The sequence below is a fragment of the Ipomoea triloba genome, chromosome 5, assembly GCF_003576645.1.
Source record: "Ipomoea triloba cultivar NCNSP0323 chromosome 5, ASM357664v1".
In the NCBI taxonomy this organism is placed as follows: Eukaryota; Viridiplantae; Streptophyta; class Magnoliopsida; order Solanales; family Convolvulaceae; genus Ipomoea; species Ipomoea triloba.
The window spans coordinates 19253758-19274939 of NC_044920.1; the positions used below are offsets into that span (position 1 = coordinate 19253758).

General features: G+C 36.5%; 1 protein-coding gene and 1 non-coding gene across 2 annotated transcripts; one reads left to right on the forward strand and one right to left on the reverse strand.

Annotated features, from left to right (window-relative positions):
* The first annotated feature begins 2719 nt into the window (after positions 1 to 2719).
* On the forward strand, positions 2720 to 2791 carry TRNAW-CCA. The gene has a single exon. It is a non-coding gene; the product is annotated as a tRNA-Trp (tRNA).
* Positions 2792 to 4589: 1798 nt separating this feature from the next.
* On the reverse strand, positions 4590 to 21117 carry LOC116020737 (phospho-2-dehydro-3-deoxyheptonate aldolase 2, chloroplastic-like). Its single transcript, XM_031261240.1, has 4 exons — positions 20617 to 21117; positions 6906 to 7186; positions 5563 to 6094; positions 4590 to 5176 (listed from the first exon to the last, which is right to left on the reverse strand). Exons 1-4 carry the CDS (start codon positions 21088 to 21090, stop codon positions 4928 to 4930), a joined length of 1536 nt encoding a protein of 511 aa, XP_031117100.1. The 5' UTR covers positions 21091 to 21117; the 3' UTR covers positions 4590 to 4927.
* Positions 21118 to 21182: the final 65 nt, after the last annotated feature.

Genomic DNA, 21182 nt, shown 5'->3' on the forward strand with positions numbered 1-21182 from the left:
ATGCCCCCCCCCCCCTCTGGTATTTTAATTCTATGGATTTTAGAAAGAAAAAAGATAATCTTGAGACAAAATGACCCCTCCCTTTTTAACCTAAAATTGATGCGTAACCTTCCCTTAAAAATTATAGCGTGCATTATTTTTCGACTACTGTCAACAGAGAACGCCATTCCTAAGCAATAATCATTCTAGGCCAACCTTAATCATGTATGTTTTCTCATATCTCTCAAGTCTTTAGATTTGATATGTGTATATATATAACGTATTTGCCTAAATTTTGAACAACAAAATTTTCATTCTATGCTTTGATGGTGTGTGTGTGTGTTGTATAATGTTCATAATAATAATAATAATAATAATAATAATAATAATAATAGGCATTTTGGACTTTATATTACTTATTTCCTTTCAATTCTCATGTATACCAAACATTGCAATTGAAATTCTTAGTAATTTTATTCCTGCAAACCAAACACTAGAATTTAAACTCCACTTTATTCCCACATTATTCTTTTCCCATGGAATTGCAATTCTTTTCCCACATAATTCCTCCCCTTCAACCAAAAACCCCGTTATAGTTGATAATCCTTGTTTGATATTTCTTTTCTTCCCTTTGGTGAGAAAAGTGGAAAAAAAAATATGAGGAAGGATGAAGAATTTTTTTTGCGCCAATGGAAGAAGATGGGAGAACATATAGTCGGATTAAGATTATATTATGGAAAGGAGTGCTTAATGACTAATATTGAAGATAATATAATGGGATTATGATAAAATTATGGAAAGAAATGTGTAGGATATTTATTTATATAATAACTATTTCCATATGAACTATATATGTAACTACCAATTGGCGGCGACTTTTTGGTGTTCGGCAACGATGTATTCTTGGTGATTTCAGCGAACAAATTCTGGACAGAGCTTCGCAATTTATTTCGACGGTGAACAGGGGACTACGCCGGTGACGTCAATAGGAGCTTCAGGCCTTCAATTCGCGCACAGTGGAATTAATTCCTGGCTTTGATTTAATTGTTCGGCGGAGTGGTGCAAAGCAATTTCTGAGCATACTTTATTTCAATTGGGCGTAGCAGGTTCCTTGATTTCCTTTTCAATTCTATGAACAAAGTGGATATTTTATTTGCAATTACTGTTGGAATCAAGATGTTTAATTAATTTTCTTCGTTCTAGGAGCATGAAATTTTACCATGAAAATTTTGTAGATTAAGTCTTTTTTTTGCCAATTAATTTTGTTTTATCTTATGGTTTTGTATTGAGAGTAGTTGTGTCGAATTTGGCCAATTCTAAGCATTAATTAGTCTGTTTGAGGGAATTAACTGAGTATAAACTATGCCTGTTAATTCAAGTTCCGTAAGATAAATAAATGAACAATCTAGTTGTCTTATCACATTGTTTATTTGGTTCACAAATCGAGTGTTTCGTAGTTCTTTTAGGCTAAAAGGATCTTAACTGTTTGAATAAGTGCCTTAAGTACATGAACATTTAGGATACGTGATTTACTTTGTACGCCATACGAAGTTGTCATATTTGAGAAAGGAACGAACCCTGAATTGGTTGGCAAAGTTAAACTAGAATGCATAATTAGTAGTGGTATTTTATTCATGTTCCTAGGCTTTGCAATTTGATTGGTTATTTGATATTTTGATTCTTGGTAATTTCTCTTTTCACTTTCCTGAGTTTTGATTCAATTGTTTTTCAATTAAATTGATCTTTATTATTGGTATTTGTTTCTAGCATTTTAAATTGTTAACTTATTTAATTTCAAGTCTTTAAATTGCATTGTTTTAATTCCTTGTGGAATCGACCCTTGCCTTTGCACACTATCATTACAATTGACTCGTGCACTTGCGAGGACATATATTAAAATTGTCCATCAATTACATATAGGTATAATAGGATAATATTATATTTATATATACATATATATCGTACATCACATGTAGTTATTAGGATCGGATTTAGGAATAAGATATATAATTGGGTAGAATAATTTAATTATGTATGATAATGCATATTCCTTCATGTACATAATCTGTGTGGAAATAATATGAACAATGGAGAAGAAAAGATCCATAAATTAGCACCAAGTCACCTCTTTTATTGCTTCATCAGGCATAAAAGTCAAAAAGTCCATTAGAGAAGGAGAGAAGGAGAGCTTTCTAAGATATCTCTACTCTTTAGAGAGAGGAAGGGAGGACCAAAAGCCAAAAAGTCCATTAATTGAAGGGTTATGGTCTCTTTTATATGTCAATACCGTACAGTACGTTGTATAATACGCTAGGCATATGTAAAGTCTTCGTAGGGCAGTATACTCGGGGTATATTCCCTATCAATGTATATTAATTATAAATGACTTTTTTTTAAATCTAAATGTTTATATATATATGGGTTAGTGAATTTATTTTTATAATAATAACAATTAAATTATTTTACCTTTTTCCATATTTATTTCAGTAATGATATAATTACATAAATTATATTACATATTGATTTTTCTAAGATAAATGTAGAAAAACGAGTCATATATTATTCAATTAATTGAGTGATAAATAAATGGTACACTTTCAAAGATTAGAATTATTTATAGTTTAATCTTTAATTTTATTATCTAAATATATAAAACAAAATATTTATCCGTACTTCACATAGGTAATTTATTAGTTCTTAATACTGATTTAATAAATATACAGTAAGGTCTAACATTAGAGGATCCGTGGCGCAATGGTAGCGCGTCTGACTCCAGATCAGAAGGTTGCGTGTTCGATTCACGTCGGGTTCAAAACTTTTGCTGTTGTGATTGCAAAAGTTGTAGCCTACGAGGCTTTATCCCTTTTCAGTTCACCGTCACAACGAATTCTGTTTTTAATTTATTGGAAAAATGAAAACCTTTTCAAATGAATTATATGCTTATACCATTTTTTTTCTTTTGAATTATTATGTATCTAAATTAGTATTTTTAAACCAAAGACCTTGTGGTCTAGTGGCACTCGGTGTCCTGATTTACACTCCCACATGGATGATGAGAGTGGGTTCAAACCTCAATAGTAGAGGTAATTATTGACTCTTTGTGTTTCAGTAGGTTGAGAAAGTAGCTATGTACATGTGATTTTTTTTTTTGTTAAATGAATATTTTTCTTTAAGAACAAGTATTTCATTTTTTTTTCCAACTCTAACAAATCTACTTATCTACTTATCTAATACTCCCTCTGTCACATTTTATCTATCCTACTTACTATTCATTGGTCAAATCAACTCGTTCTTCTTTGTTTATTTTCTTTAGTATTTTTTTTACTTATTTTTAAATTTTTTTTGTTTAATAGTACTTTTAGTGTAGTTTATAAATATATAAATTTTGTATATTAATATTAAACTTAATATTATGAAAAATTGGATTGAAAATAACTTCAGTCAAGCATCATTAACCGAACCAGACACATAAAATGGGACGGGGGAGTAAAAGCCAATAAAGTTGGACCGGGAACTAAAAAGTGTTGGTCAAATTGTTTATTGAAATGAATTATCATATTGTTTTGCTTTTAGTATTTATTATTATTATTTTTGCTACTTTACCATTTATAATATCATTTACTTTTGCTAAATAACCCTACATCCTGTCTGTGAAAACTTTAGTAACGGAATATTTGGTTAAATATTTATTATTCTTAACATACGCATTGATTTGCATAAGGAAGATCTTAGGTTAGAATTTTATCCCAATCAGAGTCAGCATAATTGTTGAACATATACTATAAATAACAAGATGCAAATTGGGCCAACTAAGGGTGTGTTTGGTTCGCACATGGAAATTAGAATCGGAATGAGAATCAAATACTTGGTAATGGACTATGGTTTAAAATTTCGCCAATTAAACCCTTTTAGGGACCAAAATGGTGATTTCCACATTTTTAAAATTTCGTCAATTTGGCCCCTAAAAGTATTTTAATTGACAAAATTGTAAACAATTCGAGGATTAAATTGGTTGAAATTGAAAGCTAGGGACTACATTGACAGTTGGGAAATAATTGAGGGACCAAAATGGTGATTTTTCCTAAAAAATTAGTTTAAAAAATAAGTCTAAAGCTAACAAATGTCAAACTCATGAAAGGGTGAAATAATAATTTTAAAAAATTAAGTTTTGAAAAATTTCACAAAGTTGAAATTTCAACCACGGGAGAAGTATAGGTTTTGTCATCACAAAAAATGTGGAATTTTTTTTTTTAAAAGTGCAATTAAATTTTGATTAGTATTTTAGGAATAGAATTTGGCACACAAACTTTAAAGTTTATATAACAGATTTTTAGATTTTAATCAATGCAAAAAGTTATGGAGTTAAAATGGAATTCATCATAGCAAGACTTTGGTGCTGACGTCGTATGACGTCATGAAGTGGCAAGAGTTGTAGTAACGAGAGTTCTATGGTAGACGTAATTGCTAACATCAACCAAGTAGTAGAAATTCTACAAGCAACGTTAAGTAGCAAGAATTTCACTTGGTTGACGTATGGTTTACCGTTCTTTAACTTTTGAACGGTAAACAGTAAACCTTTGTGGTTTTTATTTTTTATTTTTATTTCAATCTGATAAAACTCGCAATTCGATTCAAACCTACCCTAATCCGAATACATAAAATCCTACGATTTGAGCTGTTTAAAATAATCAGATATGAGATAATTTAGGTTATCTGAAAATCGAACTGGTGGAGGGTTCCAAAATCCGAATAGCCCGAACCCGTCCGATGCTTAGGCCTACACCCGCTCACTCTTCAAAAAGAAAACACACTTGATCAGAGATACACCAGTGACTACCCAGTAACCAGGACCCTCCTGGTAAGAAGATAAACTTTGCTTTTCCTTGATCTGCAAATGGCATATTTATTCATATCATTTGGTTACTGGGCAGAAGATGAGGGAGTTGTGTTATAAGCCTTGAGAAAGCATCCTCTTCTTCCTTAGGCGCTCAGCTACAATGAAGGAAAGCTCGAGGGACTGAGATGCATTGAGTCTTGGATCCCAATGGGTGTGGTAGCGAGAGCTCAAATCATCGAAAGTCACAGTTCGTGAACCACCGATGCACTCTGTCACATTTTGGCCTGTCATTTCCAGATGAATGCCTCCCGCATGGCTCCCTTCTTGGTCGTGTACATCAAAGAAAGCTCGGACCTCAGCCTGCCATGCAATACCAAAAGTAAGTATATATACAACCACTATTGCAAAAATCGGCGACCTAGGCGCTAGGACCTAACTCCGCTGACAGGGCCGAGTTAGCCTTCGAATTCAGCCGAATTAACTCGCTCAATTCAGCAAAGTTAGCCGAGTTAACTCGAGCAGATCCCCTTATAAATAAGAGAAGTAGTATATATATATATATATATATATATATATATATATATATAACATATGACCTGCACTATTTTTTATTTTTTTATTTTTTATAGCCTGGGGTTAGGCGCTAGTCTGGTCTGCCACCCGACTAGCGTCTAGCACTTACTGCAACCATGTATACAACACACTATTAGGATACAAGAATACAACAGCATTGGGCATTGACATACCAATATTGCATCAAAAGGGCGTGTTTTGAGTCCGCATGGCGCCTTGATGGTGTTCCCATGCATTGGGTCACACACCCAAGTCACGATCTGCCCCGCTCTGCGAGTAGCGTTGATAAGAAGTGGAAGCTTCACTCTCATGTTCTCCGCACCCATTCTCGCTATCACCGTGATTCTTCGGTTTCTTCCAGGCCTGTTATTCGGATTGAGGATCTCAATCAGATTAACCAGCTCATTCGGGTCCATCTTTTGGCTAACCTTTATGCCCAGCGGATTAGCAACTCCTCTCAAAAACTCTACGTGAGCGCCATCTAGCTGCCGCGTACGCTCCCCAACCCAAACCATGTGAGCAGAGCAGTCGTAGTACTGACCAGAAGTTGAGTCCAGTCTCGTAAGCGTTTGCTCGTAAGGTAGCAGCAAGCACTCGTGGGATGTCCAGAAATCCGTGGATGCCATGACAGGGTGGTCCGGAGTCAGCCCTGCTGCAGACATGAACCCCAAGGCTTCATCAACTCGGTGAGCTAGTTCTTCATACCTGTGTAGTGTTGTGTAACAAATAGAGGAGAGATATATTCAAAACTCATAAATAATCCCCAACTTTATTTATTTATTTTTATACTTGGGTGTTTTCAGTTTTGGTGGACTAATTCTAAGTCTCCTGGACCCGCTTTCCAGAGTCACAGGGTAAATAGTGAATTGCACAATTAGTTGGTCAGATTCTAAGAATTTAATCCAAACCTTCGAGCATATTGGACTCTTTTTTTACCATCCATGTTTCTGGTGTGATTTGAACCCTTACATTGCCAGATCCTAAGGATATTTGGGTTTTTTTTACCATCCATGTTCTGATGGGATTTGAACTCCCACACCGCCAGATCCTAAAAATTCAATCCAAACCTTCCAACATATTTGGCCTTTTTTACCATCCATGCTTCTGATGGGATTTGAACCCTCACATTGCGAAGGTAAATAGTGAATTGCACAATTAGTTGGTCAGATCCTAAGAATCTAATCCAAACCTTCCAGCATATTTGGGCTCATTGCTAGATCCTAAAAAGATTTGAACATTTTTACCATCCATGCTTCTGGTGGGATTTGAACCCTCACACTGTGAAGGTAAATTGTTAATCTGATCTCATAATCAGCTTTGTATCATCCATGCTTCTGGTGGGATTTGATCCCCACAATTGCCCGATCTTATGAATCCATTCCAAACCTTAAAATATATTTGAACCTTTTTACCATTCATGCTTCTGGTGAGATTTGAACCCTAACACCGCTGCCTCCGAACCAGCTAGGGTAAGCCCGGAACACAACTTTAATTTATAAAGAGGATGGGGTGTTACCTATCTCCCTGCTTACTGTGCTCCACAAAATCAAGATTCCATCCAGAGACCCTCTGCATTGCTGCATAACCTCCAGTAGCGAAGGACCTAAGAAGGTTAAGGGTGGCAGCAGATTGCATGTAGGCCCTTATCATCCTCTGAGGGTCTGCTGCAGTTCTTGATTTCTCATCAAATGAATCGCCATTGATAACGTCTCCCTTGTAAATCGGCAGCTTCACTCCATCCTTCTCTTCAAACGGACCCGATCTTGGTTTCGCGAACTGACCCGCCATTCTCCCCACCTACTCAGATTCATATTCATAGATGGATTAATCACTGATTCAGGAAATAGGGTTCAGAAATATGTTTGGTTTATTAGGGAATTGAATAATATAATATTCTAGACCACTTAGTATCTTAGTTTGTGTAGTAATTCCTATAATTACTCTATGCCTAATTGTTTCTTACTTGTATGCAAGGTTGAAAAAATCCCAAGCGCTAGCCGTCTAGGTTTTTTTTATTTTTATTTTTTTTTATTTAAAAAATATATTTTTTTAAGTGTTAATAATTGTAAAGTGTTTAATATTGTAAGTCTTAACACTTTAATAGTTAAATATTTAACACTCATTAAGTTATTAGTTATTATTTATTAATTATTAGTGCATTACTTATTAGTTTAATCTAGTTATTACGTAGTACTTTTTATTTTATTAAGTTATTAATTATTAGTTATTACTTATTAGACCATTAGAGTATTAATACATTATAACATTAATAGTTTAAATGTTTAAAAATAAAAATAAAATAAATAAATAAATAAAATAAAATAAAATAAATGCCAGCCTACCGGCCGCCTAGGCGGCCCAGGCGCCCGCCCAGGCGGACTAGGCGGCCTAGGCGCCCAACCGCAGACGCCAGCCGCAGAGGAGGCCAATTTCGGCCTTCCTCAACGCGGGCGGGCGCCGCCTAATCGGCGCCTTGGCGCGATTTTTGCAACCATGCTTGTATGAAATATATAAGTTGTTTATATTTGCAAATTATACTGTGGACCATGGTCCATAATGTGGTCATAAATGATACTGCATTGTGTTGAACGGATATTGCAATTGTGTTGAATTATATTGCAGTTGTGTTGAAAGGGAATTGCAGTTACGTCGAACAGAGGTTGTTTCATCCATTCAACACAGTGCAGTATCAGTTTAACACAACTGCAATATGCCGTATTAGTTCAACACAACTGCAGTTCCCAAATAGATGAAATTGTCTCTATTTCGTGTAACTGTAATTGATGGTTTTGTGACCCCGGGGTGTTCACTCGGCAGGCCAACACAACCGATTGAATCAACAAAATGTAAAAGATAAATAAATAAAAACAAGAGTATTTTGACGTGGAAACCGAAAGGGTGAAAACCACGGGCCTTTTTAGGCGGTGCCAAGCCGAAACTCACTCATTTTATTGATAGAATCCTTGTACATGTCTGTGTTGCTGTCTCTCTCTTTTCTCACGTTGGAACTCTCTAGTCCCAAAATCCTCCCCCCTTCCTTCTCTTTGAGTCTAGCTTATGTAGCAGTAGGAATGGGTGGAAGAATTAACTAATAATAAATGGTAAATAAATGGTGGGATTTTATGAGTATGTAGCAAATATGGGAAATAAATAAGACATAATGGGGCTTAAATTGGAGGTTATTTAGGAAATGTAACGGAAGAATAATTAGCTAGGGAGCCAAAAATTGCTTGATCACTTTCCGAGTGCCGACTGCTGATTGCCAAGTCCGAGGCCCGACTGCCTTATTGAGTGGTACCGACCGGGTATCTATGTTCAGTATCTATCATAAGTCCCTCACTTTTTTGTGTCTCGCGAAGCATGGCGCAGGAAAGTACAACGTCTCACCTCAAAAATCACCTCAATAGCTAACTTTCGAATAAAAAATTGCCGACTCCTTTAACATGCTTTTAGCTAACCAACCGACCACCGTTGTATGACTTAGTATTTTTCACACTCCTTTTTTCAAGGAGGCACGGTTGACCGAGTGTCGACTCCATTTTCAGGACTCCGGTCGAACCAAAACGCCAGCCTTATAGCACCTTTTTCCACTCCTTTTTTCAAGGAGGCACGGTTAACCGAGTGCCGACTCCCTTTTCAGGACTCCGGTCGAACCAAAGCACCAGCCTTATAGCACCTTTTGCCACTCCTTTTTTTCAAGGAGGCACGGTTGACCGAGTGTCGACTCCCTTTTTCAGGACTCCAATCGAACCAAAACACCAACCTTATAGCACCTTTTCCCACTCTTTTTTTCAAGGAGGCACGGTTGACCGAGTGACGACTCCCTTTTCAGGACTCCAGTCGAACCAAAACACCAGCCTTATAACACCTTTTCCCACTCCTTTTTTCAAGGAGGCACGGTTGACCGAGTGTCGACTCCCTTTCAGGACTCCGGTCGAACCAAAACACCAGCCTTATAGCACCTTTTCCCACTCCGTTTTTTTAAGGAGGCACGGTTGACCGAGTGCCGACTCCTTTTTCAGGACTCCGGACAACCAAAACAACAACTGCCTTATAGCCCCTTTTTCACACTCCTTTTTCAAGAAGACACGGTTGACCGAGTGCCGACTCCTTTTCCAGGACTCCGGTCCAACCAAAACAACAACTGCCTTATAGCCCCTTTTTCACACTCCTTTTTCAAGGAGGCACGGTTGACCGAGTGCCGACTCCTTTTTCAGGACTCCGGCCTAACCAAAACACACCGACCTTATAACTTCTTTTCCCCCTCCCTTTTCAGGGAGGCACGGTTGACCGAGTGCCGACTCCTTTTTCAGGACTCCGGCCTAACCAAAACACACCGACCTTATAACTTCTTTTCCCCCTCCCTTTTCAGGGAGGCACGGTTGACCGAGTGCCGACTCCTTTTTCAGGACTCCGGCCAACCAAAACAACAACTGCCTTATAGCCCCTTTTTCACACTCCTTTTTCAAGGAGGCACGGTTGACCGAGTGCCGACTCCTTTTTCAGGACTCCGGCCCAACCAAAACACACCGACCTTATAACTTCTTTTTCCACTCCCTTTTCAGGGAGGCACGGTTGACCGAGTGCCGACTCCTTTTTCAGGACTCCGGCCTAACCAAAACACACCGACCTTATAACTTCTTTTCCCACTCCCTTTTCAGGGAGGCACGGTTGACCGAGTGCCGACTCCTTTTTCAGGACTCCGGCCAACCGTCCGAGTCCCTCAGTCTCTAGAGCCGTCAATCACACGTTCATACAGTTAGACTGCCTCAGTTACTCATTATAAGCAATCAATCTCATGCTCATGTAGTTAGACTGCCTCAGTTACTCATTATAAGCAATCAATCTCATGCTCATGTAGTTAGACTGCCTCATTACTCATTCGTAACCAAAGGCAGGTAAACTGCCAAACTCGAAGGCGATCTGGAGATCATTAGAACTTTAGGTTATCCCAACCCAACTCAAAGGCAGGCAGACTGCCAAACTCAAAGGCGATCCGAAGATCATTAGAACTTTGGGTTATCTCAACCCAACTCAAAGGCAGGTAGACTGCCAAATTCAAAGGCGATCCGAAGATCATTAGAATTTTGGGTTATCTCAACCCAACTCAAAGGCGATCCGAAGATCATTAGAACTTTAGGTTATTTCAACCTAACTCAAAGGCGATCCGAAGATCATTAGAACTTTAGGTTATCTCAACCCAACTCAAAGGCAGGCAGACTGCCAAACTCAAAGGCGATCCGAAGATCAAAGGCAGGCAGACTGCCAAACTCAAAGGCGATCCGAAGATCATTAGAAGGCAGACTGCCAAACTCAAAGGCGATCCGAAGATCATTAGAATTTTGGGTTATCTCAACCCAACTCAAAGGCGATCCGAAGATCATTAGAACTTAGGTTATCTCAACCCAACTCATAGGCATGCATATTGCCATCCTTAGCCGGTCCTCGAATTTTTTGCAGTTCGATTGCCTCATTTACTCAAACCATTTAGAAAGACTGGCTAAATCTGAACTCAGGCGTACCAATCAGAGGGTTGGTAATCCACCCGAGTCAATCTTGGCTCGACCGGCTACTTGATTGACTGAGTTTTTTTTTTTTGTGAGATACATTATGAATGATATACAGTAATTGTACAATGCAAAATAATAAACAATAGAACAGACTTCTTCATGCTGTCATACTTTCACGTGCCAAACCTCTTCATCAAAATTTTGCATTAACTTGTACTTGGCCGGCCATGAAATTCCATTGCTTGTGCACATTGATTTCGAAATCCCAAACTCAAAATATACTCAGCACACCACTTCCAGGTCTTCGTATCTTTCCTTGAACCCTCACATGTGCAATGAAAGTCTCTAAACTCAGCTCCAAGGAGTATTTAATTTTATTTGCTCCCATCAGCCACTATGTAGAAAAATGCATGCATATTCTAAAACAATGCTTTGAAATGGTAATTACAAATTACCATATTTGAATATCTAAATTTCCATATAAGGTGATTTCTAGAAAGTAGAACATCACTGACCAGAATTACATTTGTATTAAATGGAGTTAGCATGCTTGATTTTGCTATCTCATAATTTTCGTACCTTCACCAAATATTCTGGAGTGCATTCCTTCGTCACTTTTTCTGACAGCATACCGAATGGTTATCAAAGAGGAAATTCAGACACATGCAACGGTTGCTCTGAGACTCAGTCGGAGCAAACGAAGGCGGTCCTGAGAGTCGGCTGACAGCTGCGATGCAGGACACTACTAGAAGCTTTTGAATTTAATCGCCACAAATTTACTTTACAACAAAATGAAATGTGATGTCTGATCTGTCTTCATGCATAGTGGCTATCAGCTGTAGCCTATCAAGTGGCCAAAGGACCAACAGCTTCCGATTTCCGTATAAACCTATGTATGTAAACTTACAGAAGTCACCAAAGAGCACCATATTTTTTCGGCCAAGCCATTCTGCGAACCATATTTATACAGTTCGATCTCGCGTTACCCATCTTTCAGGGCCACTCTTACCTATCTTTCAAGGTTGTTCTCACAGGTCTCCCAAAACATTTATCACCCCTCTTTCAGGGTCTCACCCGTCTTTCAGGGTGTTTATTGCCCATATTTCAGGGTATCACCCCTCTTTCAGGGTCATTAGAAACAATTCTCGTTGATCATATTTTTGTGATCGATTGCTCAACCTGTTTGGCCGAGTCACTCAGTCTGGCAGACTATTTATTCACTAATTGTCCAATGTCCACTATATTTTGGCATCCATAACTTTGTCAACAATGTCTTATGCTAAAAATAATTCCATAATGAAGCTCACGCCCTCTGCCTAGCGAATGCATACGTTGTACGTACTGCTTGACTGCCGACTGTCGGCGAACATGCTGGACTACCATCTATTGAAAAGAGTTGGTAGTGTTTTCTTTGAAATGTAAAATTCATGCATTTCGAATGCTTTCGCTTATGCCAATATAATTCATGTTTGAAATAAGGGATTCATGCATATATACAAAACCAAGAAAATTCCATATACATTGCATGTACCCTCTGGAATAGTAAATTTATATTGTTACCTTGGATATGCCAATTGCTCCAGCAGTTCCTCTTTTCTCCAAATTTGACTGCCATATATAATCAAGCGATTGTGGAAGAAAATGCACTTTTCCTCCGCACTTGCTCCATGCCAATTATTGTAAACAAAATCATACAAATGACTTTTTGAAAATTGTCCAGAACCTGCCTTGGCAACTTTTACTTTTAATTCTTTAACCATGCATTTCTTCTCATCCTGCCACGTGCACCAAAGAGTGATCTTTGTCTTGAACTTTCCATTAAAATTGATCCACCTTGCTCAGAGGCTTTTAGTGTCCCAATACCCGTACGTTTCACGATTGGCTGCTCTCTGGACGAGCGCTTCCAGCAGACGACATTTTCCAAATGGAATTCCTCTGACCGATCGAGTCCCTCAGTATATTAATGAATTGTCCGCTCCCTTTACCATTTAACCAAAATTCTTGGCCTTTGTATTTCGTCGACTCAATTTAATTTAATGCTCTTTGTATTGACCGAACGCACCCACCTATGCTTCCTTAACAATTTCCTCAGACACAATATAATCGGTAAACAAGGAAATTCCCAAAAATTCAGCCGTGTACACTGCTTTTTTGTCGACCATATATATATGCCCGATTATACACTGACTATACGAAAAGTAATAGTGCCTTGCGATTTTCCGGAACATTGCCTATGATTACTCAAAATTAATAAACCTAACCTTTGTTTCTCCAATCACAAGTGCCTGACCGACTGCAATTCTACAGCTTCTCATTAGTCAGCCGCAAGAGTAAAGAATTCGACAACGGAAATAGAAGACTCGGTAAAGGCTGATTTGACCGAGAAGGATCTTGTTGAGGTAGAGTCTACGGGACCTTTTGTATCGATCCCCACGGACGGTGTTAGTGATGGTTTTGTGATCCCGGGTGGTGGTTACTCGGCGGGCCAACACAACCGATTGAATCAACAAAATGTAAAAAATAAATAAATAAAAACAAGAGTATTTTGACGTGGAAACTGAAAGGGTGAAAACCACGAGCCTTTTTGGGCGGTGCCAAGCCCAAACTCACTCATTTTATTGATAGAATCCTTGTACATGTCTGTGTTGCTATCTCTCTCTTTTCTCACGTTGGAACTCTCTAGTCCCAAAATCCTCTGTTAGACTCAATTTATCACATAATACTGTAATATGTAATAAACAGGACCGTACTAACCTCTAACCGTAGCTCTTAATCAAATGCCTTGGACTGTTTGCAGTAGCGGAAGCAAAACCCTAGATAGTGTATTGGTGTCTACTGAGCAGTATGAGTACCGTGACTGTATGTGCTATATAATGAATAATCCTGTATCCCATCAATCCAGGTTTATATAGGCACAGAGTCTGATTGGATAACAACTCTTAGTTATTTAGTCCAATCAGATTTCTTAATAAACCTAATTAACTTGCACCACTTAAATTAAGGCCTTAATATAATATGTGTTATTATATTATTTAGGGAAAATCTCACATTCTCCCACTTGGTGCAGTATTAGCACAACCCTCATCAAAGAACAAAACACACGAATCATAATGATATGTCCTCTATTTATAAATCCGAGTAGTATCCATTATGGTCACATGCATTTTAATTCTCCAACTTAGGCCCCTCATGAACAAACCCAATGTTTATTCTCGGTAACTTAAGGGATGTTTCTCAAAATATATTATGTGCACAACTGAAGAGAAGAAACCATCCAGAAAAACTGTATGATCTCTAAAATCCTTAAAAGCATGCCTTAAGTAGAGATCTCTTAATGTTAGCATAATGCTAACTGTATTTCATGACTTCTTTATAACTGAACTTAAACACTACCTCTAACAGCTAAGAGCTCGAAGTTGACACGTCTATCACTCCCACTCATTGAAATAACCAAAAGACAGTTAAGTCACACAAGAATTACAATAACTTAGATAATGAACCAAAAAACTCGAAGTCCATAAATTTGGAATCTTAACATACACCATAACTTCCCAAATAATCTCTATGTCCACTTTAAAAAGAACTGAAACATTATGTGTCTTATTTTCATGTCTCACACAATTGTTTTGAGCCTTACAAACAAAAAATGGCTCAGGATCAATTTTGAAGAAACTAGAGACTCTATTAAAGCTAAAGAATAACAGTGCACCACAAGTTAAATGTTTTTATTCTAATAAACTCATTAATATTTGTTACAACATTTTCATAAATATGTTGCACAACCAAATGTTCCATGATTTGAAATTATGAATTTATACGAACAAATACAATATTTAATACTTGTGAAATTGTATGGACTTAGTGTTTGACATACAATCCAATTTGCATTGGAGGTACGTAAACAATAATTAAATCCATAATATTTAGTGGAGCATCTTAATGATCTTTCCTAAATGATCACTCACACTGTTATTCAGCAGAATTAATGATATACACACTCATAATTGATTTTGACCAACTAATAAATGAAGATACAATTCCCCACCATTAGTTGGACATACTAAATAATCAATATTTGGTTCCAATTAAAGTCCAACTAGATAACGAAGATATAATTCTCCACCATAGTTGGACATACTAAAAGAAACAAAATACACCTTCCAAAACCAAGTTGGAATTTGGCTCGAAAGATACATTTTATTCTTTGGAAACCAAAAAAAAAAAGTATATCATATCACGTAACTTACTATAGTTAGTCAAAAATAGCCAAGTAAGTCCCGTGGATTAATTAATAAGAGTGGCTAAATTTTGGGAAGTAACTAAATACATGTTTTGCCAATGCAAACCATGAACTTAGAATTATAATTGAACTAAATTTATAAATTCTAAGGAATTGTGATAAAATTATTATTTCAATTTACTAAATAATCAGAAGAATCTAGAGACATAAAACTTGCCTGTGGGCTAAAGTTTTAATTCAATTAGATCCAACTGAAAAAGTTTTATTTATGATGAAACAATTATCAAATGAGTTGAAGAATCAAGTGACATAAAACTTGCCTGTAGGCTAAAGTTTTAATTCAATATGATTCATGACAACCCTTATGATAAAAACTTAAAGAAATAAAGTTTCTTTTCCTTAACCCTGTGGGCAATTCAAGAAATATGACCCAAAGTTTGCATCATAAATTGACTTCATGATAAAATTGAAATTATTTACAAATAACTGTAAGTAAATGATGATAAAATTGAAATTATTTACAAATAACTGTAAGTAAATGATGATAAAATTGAAATTATTTACAAATAACTGTAAGTAAATAAATTGATTTATTTCTATCACAACTGATAAAACTACTAAACTACATTCCGATACATAATTGCACGTGGGCTAAATTATGATCGTAGTCCAGTATTTCACCCTAATTAATTATATAAATATAACGAAATTGCCTGTGGGCGAAATTCCATCATATTACATATAATTAATCACAAACGATATATCCAAAACCTTATGTGATCAAAAACCGCTTAATATATAATTTTAACTGATTAAAGGATGCTGTGGCTACTCCCCAACCAAATTAAGATTATAGGATCACTAGACATTTATCTAATCCTTGCGTAATCTTTATGTGATTAAGATAAAGATATATATAATGTAATCTGATTAAAGGATGCTGTGGCTACTCCCCAACCAAATTAAAATTATAATATCAAAACTTAATAATCTTAGGTAGTTGAATATGTTGTGGTTATTCCCTAATCAACCAAGATTAGAAACTTAAGAGACTTCAGTAAATTAAAGATACAACCGCTATTATTTAATGAACCGAAATCAAATCACATTGGCAAGGCAATATTTAAAATTAATTTCGACAAATTATATCAAATATGATGGGAAATTTCAAAAGTATATACCACATAAAAGTTGGTAAAATAAAACCGCACTAAAGACCAACTGCTTTAAGGAGACTAGTTATCTAAGATGTTCTTAAGTCATGACCATCAAACTAGTATACCTCCCCGATTTATATATACATAATGTATAACTGTTAGGGGTATAAACCGAACTGTAGGGTATAATTCAAAATTGAATAGTTCACCTATGATTAAAGCTTAAAATAAAATGGTGAACTAAATTGACGGTCCAAATGTGCTAAGTTCAGGCACTAATGTAACCAAAGTTTATGCATAAGTCCCACTTAATTAGGAACTAATATGATTCATCCTAAATTTATGCATTGCTAAAGGCATAAAAATATATTGCATAACAAAATATTATGCGTCGGACAAATTAATATGCACAAAATTAGGCATTTAACTCATATATTCTCAACAAATTGCATAACTTAAAGGACAATTTTAATATGAGCTTTCAAAGTATAAACTTAATATTCAAATTCTAATGAGTCCAAACCAAAGAGACCCAAAATTTTGAATAATAAAGTAATAAATATATACTTTGAAATTTTCAAACCTTAAGCCCATTACAAAATGTTTTAATGCAGCACACTAAATTTATGAGAAATAGATCGAATTTACAAATTCCAACAATATCTAACCAAAAGTATATATTGTCATTTGTAAATCAAAATCTCACAAAACCCAATCGCATATTTAAACTTAATATTATGCACTTAATGTGATTGAATGCATAAAACTAACTGAAAAGTATGAACCAACTAGAAAGTGTGAATTTACACTAAATATTCTTTATTCATACTTAATCAATTATGGGCCTAACGTACTAAATTCATAATTCAAATAACTTAAAGAATTATGGAATTAGTGGCGATAGCTGCCTAGAAATGTTTTTCCAAAATTACTAAATTGATTCAAAATCACTCTCCATAACTCAATTAATAATATTATTGTCATTAATGGCAAGACTGTAAATAATCCAAAAGCAATAAATAGCCATAATAATATTATCACATCAAATAGGAGACTAAATATGGAAAAACAATAGTTAAAACCGCTAACTGTAGAAACATTTTCGGATATAATTTTGAAACTCAATAAAATTTGAAGTCCGAAAAATGCCAAAATAATAATGACCAAAATATTTTCTTAACTGAAACATTGTCACATAAACTTAATTGGAAACAATTCAATACCATATTAATCTTAATGGTTTCATTAATTAAAATATTCGATGGTAATAAGCAACATTATAACCACCATTAATATTTAATAATGACAACCTAATTATGGTAATACCTTCTTAATGTTCCCATATGTGTAAAGAAAAATGTGACTAGTCCAAATTAGCGGTTAACTGAAGGCTTGGTTAGGATTATCAAGGCACATTATAGAAAGAGAGTAACTAAAGACATAATACTACCGAAACTGAATGGTGGAAACGAAATGGGTATGGTTTGGGTAAAGTTTATCCACCCTTAATGACAAAACTACCAAACTATATGCCGATACATAATCCCTGTGGGCAAATTATGATCATAATTTAATATTTCATCCTAATTAACCATACAAATATAACAAAATTGCCTGTGGGCTAAATTTCGCCATATAACGCAAAGTTAACTACAAGGTTTCTTGACTAAACTTTATGTGATTAATCCTTAATATGTAATTTCAGTAAATTAAAGATGCTTTGGCTATTCTTTAATTGACCAAAACTGAACATAATCACAATGGCAAGTCTAATTAAAGCCTAATCAAACAAATTAAACCAAAACATGATAGACAATCCTTAGGTATACTCCCAGGAAAGTTGGTTGGTGTTAAGGCTACATTAAAAACCAACTCCTTATACATAGTAGCGTCGCAAGGAGACTAGTAGCAATATGGCGGTTCGAGCCAGCAAGGCGTGGAAGCCAAGGCTAAGGAACTAGTATCCCTCCCCAAGAAACTTCCCTAAATCATGTGTTCTCATATTTGAAGTAAAATCGTTTGGTTGATCTATAAGAAAGTAGATTCACCTAAGGATAAGGCTTTAAATAAGGTAGTACTATGAAGATTTTATGTACTTTATGTGCTTTGAAATCCTCCAAAACAAAGTACGAACGGAGTATTTACTGAAAGAGTAAGAATATGCATAAACTATTCTTAAAAGGCACTAAATTCACCTAAAAGGCACTAAACCATGCATAATAAGCAATTAATTCAGTCCTAAAAGGCTTTAAATTCAGTCTTAATGAACATGCTTTTCTAAAGGCATAATTATAACGAACAAATAATATAATTAGTGCAATAAAAACATATATAGCATGCTTAGATTATGCATATTATGAACTCATACTCCACAATATAATACTGAATACAATTTAAACCGAATATTCAATATTAAAATTAAAATTCAAACAAATTCAAAACTTAATAATTTGTTCAAAATTGAATAATAATTTTAATATTGACTTCAATTAAACATTCAAATTGTGACACTTAATACAATTTAAACTGAATATTCAATATTAAAATTAAAATTCATACAGATTTAAAAACTTAATAATCTGTTCAAAATAGAATAATAATATTAATATTGACTGTAAGCAAAATTTAATTGGATAACTTAATTGAAGAAGTCTAAATGTGATGAAGGTATATTTATATATATAAAAAAAAAAAAACTTAAAGAGCCCAAACCAAAAACAGGTCCAGAATGGATTTTTTTTTTTATAAAAGGCCCAGGTCTGGCCTGATTGGGCCAGATCCGGCCCAAAACTTAAGCCCTCATCAGCCTTCATCTTCTTCACTTTATTCACCCTAAAGCAGCAGCTATGGACGGATGGGCGAAGCAGCAGATTTGGCGTAGCAGCATCGACGAGAGCAGGCATGGACGTTCGAAGCAGAACGGTCGCCGGCGTCGCTGAAGGAGAGCAGGTCAGCAGCATCGTCGCCGGGTATCCCAGCTCCGCTACCGCCGCTGCCATGGACGAACGCCAACGCCACCGCCTTGCGTCCACCCGGCTCAGCCGTGTCGCCTTCAAGCCGCCGTCTTCCACCGCAAATCAGCCGCCCATCCGCTAGCTGCCGCGAGCCACTGTGCCAATCGTCTTCCACGTCGCTCAAGGCTGCCGTCGATCAAAAATCCGGCGCAATAGGGAAGACTCCAGTAGGCAGTATATTATCCAATTTCAAAAAATTTAATTTTTATTGGTTTTATGTAAACTACAGTCGCGACCGGCGAAACTATAATCCGGTGTTCATAGCATGATACGAGCATAGCATTACAAGAAATCCAATTAAAATTTCATTTGTTTCTTTATGCGGAATATACTAAATTTCCAGCAGCCCAGTAAACCAAATTTTGATTGCAATAAAAAAAGCACATAATGTTATCATAATTATACAATAGAGTATATGTACATATGCAAATATTATTGCAAATTAAAGAAAGGCAGAGATTATTTGACACTAATACTAACTGTTAGATTCAATTTATCACATAATACTGTAATATGTAATAAACAGGACCGTACTAATCTCTAACCGTAGCTCTTAATCAAATGCCTTGGACTATTGCTCTTAATCAAATGCCTTGGACTATTCTTGCTCTTAATCAAATGCCTTGGATTATTCTTGACGATAGACCGTCAGCGGCTCAGAACCCTAGATGGTGTATGGTGTAGAACCCTAGATGGTGTATTAGCCCTAGATGGTGTATTGGTGTCTAGTGAGCAGTATGAGTTCAGTGACTGTATGTGCTATATAATGAATAATCCTGTATCCCATCAATCCAGGTTTATATAGGCACAGAGTCTGATTGAATAACAACTCTTAGTTATTTAGTCCAATCAGATTTCTTAATAAGCCTAATTAACTTGCACCACTTAAATTAAGGCCTTAATATAATATGTGGTATTGTATTATTTAGGGAAAATCTCACATCCTCCCCTCTTCCTTTCTTTGAGTCTAGCTTATGTAGCAGTAGGAATGGGTGGAAGAATTAACTAATAATAAATGGTAAATAAATGGTGGGATTTTATGAGTATGTAGCAAATATGGGAAATAAATAAGACATAATGGGGCTTAAATTGGAGGTTATTTAGGAAATGTAATGGAAGGATAATTAGCTAGGGAGCCAAACTGCTTGATCGCTTTTCGAGTGTCGACTGCTGATTGTCAAGTCCGAGGCCCGACTGCCTTATTGAGTGGTACCGATCGGGTATCTATGTTCAGTATCTATCAGTAATTTTCTTTTGATACATGATCCACGGTATAACCACGGGTTTATATTTCATGTTTATGTACCTTGATGACAGGCATCTGACCGCCAAACATAAGAACAACGCCCATTTGAAGAAGGACCCTGAAAGTATCACGTATATTGACGGCATTGAACTCCTTGAAGCTCTCCGCGCAATCCCCACCTTGCAAGAGGAAAGCTCTGCCAAACGCAGCCTCCCCCAGCTTCTCCTCTAAGCTCCTCGCCTCGCCGGCGAACACCAGCGGGGGATTTGATTCCAGCGTCCGGAGCACGCTCTCCACCTTGCCCGCATCCGGGTACTCCGGCAACTGCAGCGCCTTCTTGCTCTTCCAGCTCTCCAGGCTCCACTTCCCGGCTTTCGCCGCCACCGGCGCCGTAGGCGCCTGCACGGCGGAGATGGGGCGGCGGCGCTGGGGCGGAGGAGGGAGAGTGGGGTTGGGAGAGCGGCGGAGGGGTTGGGAATGGAATAGGGTTTTAGAGGAAAGAGATGAAGGCGAGACGTTCGATACAGCCGCCATTCTTAGCCGGAAAATGAGAGAAGGAGAATGCGATGTTTAATTATGGAGAGAGGTGTGGAGATTGATTTGCATTTGGCATTGGAATTTATACA

What these genes read in the sequence shown, in the direction of transcription:
- LOC116020737 (XM_031261240.1), bottom strand. Translation starts at nt 21,090, where the DNA reads ATGGCGGCTGTATCGAACGTCTCGCCTTCATCTCTTTCCTCTAAAACC. An exon ending in GTCAGATGCCTGTCATCAAG is followed by an intron (nt 7,187 to 20,616) that starts GTACATAAACAT and finishes GAATCTGAGTAG; the next exon opens with GTGGGGAGAATGGCGGGTCA. An exon ending in CACAGTAAGCAGGGAGATAG is followed by an intron (nt 6,095 to 6,905) that starts GTAACACCCCAT and finishes AACACTACACAG; the next exon opens with GTATGAAGAACTAGCTCACC.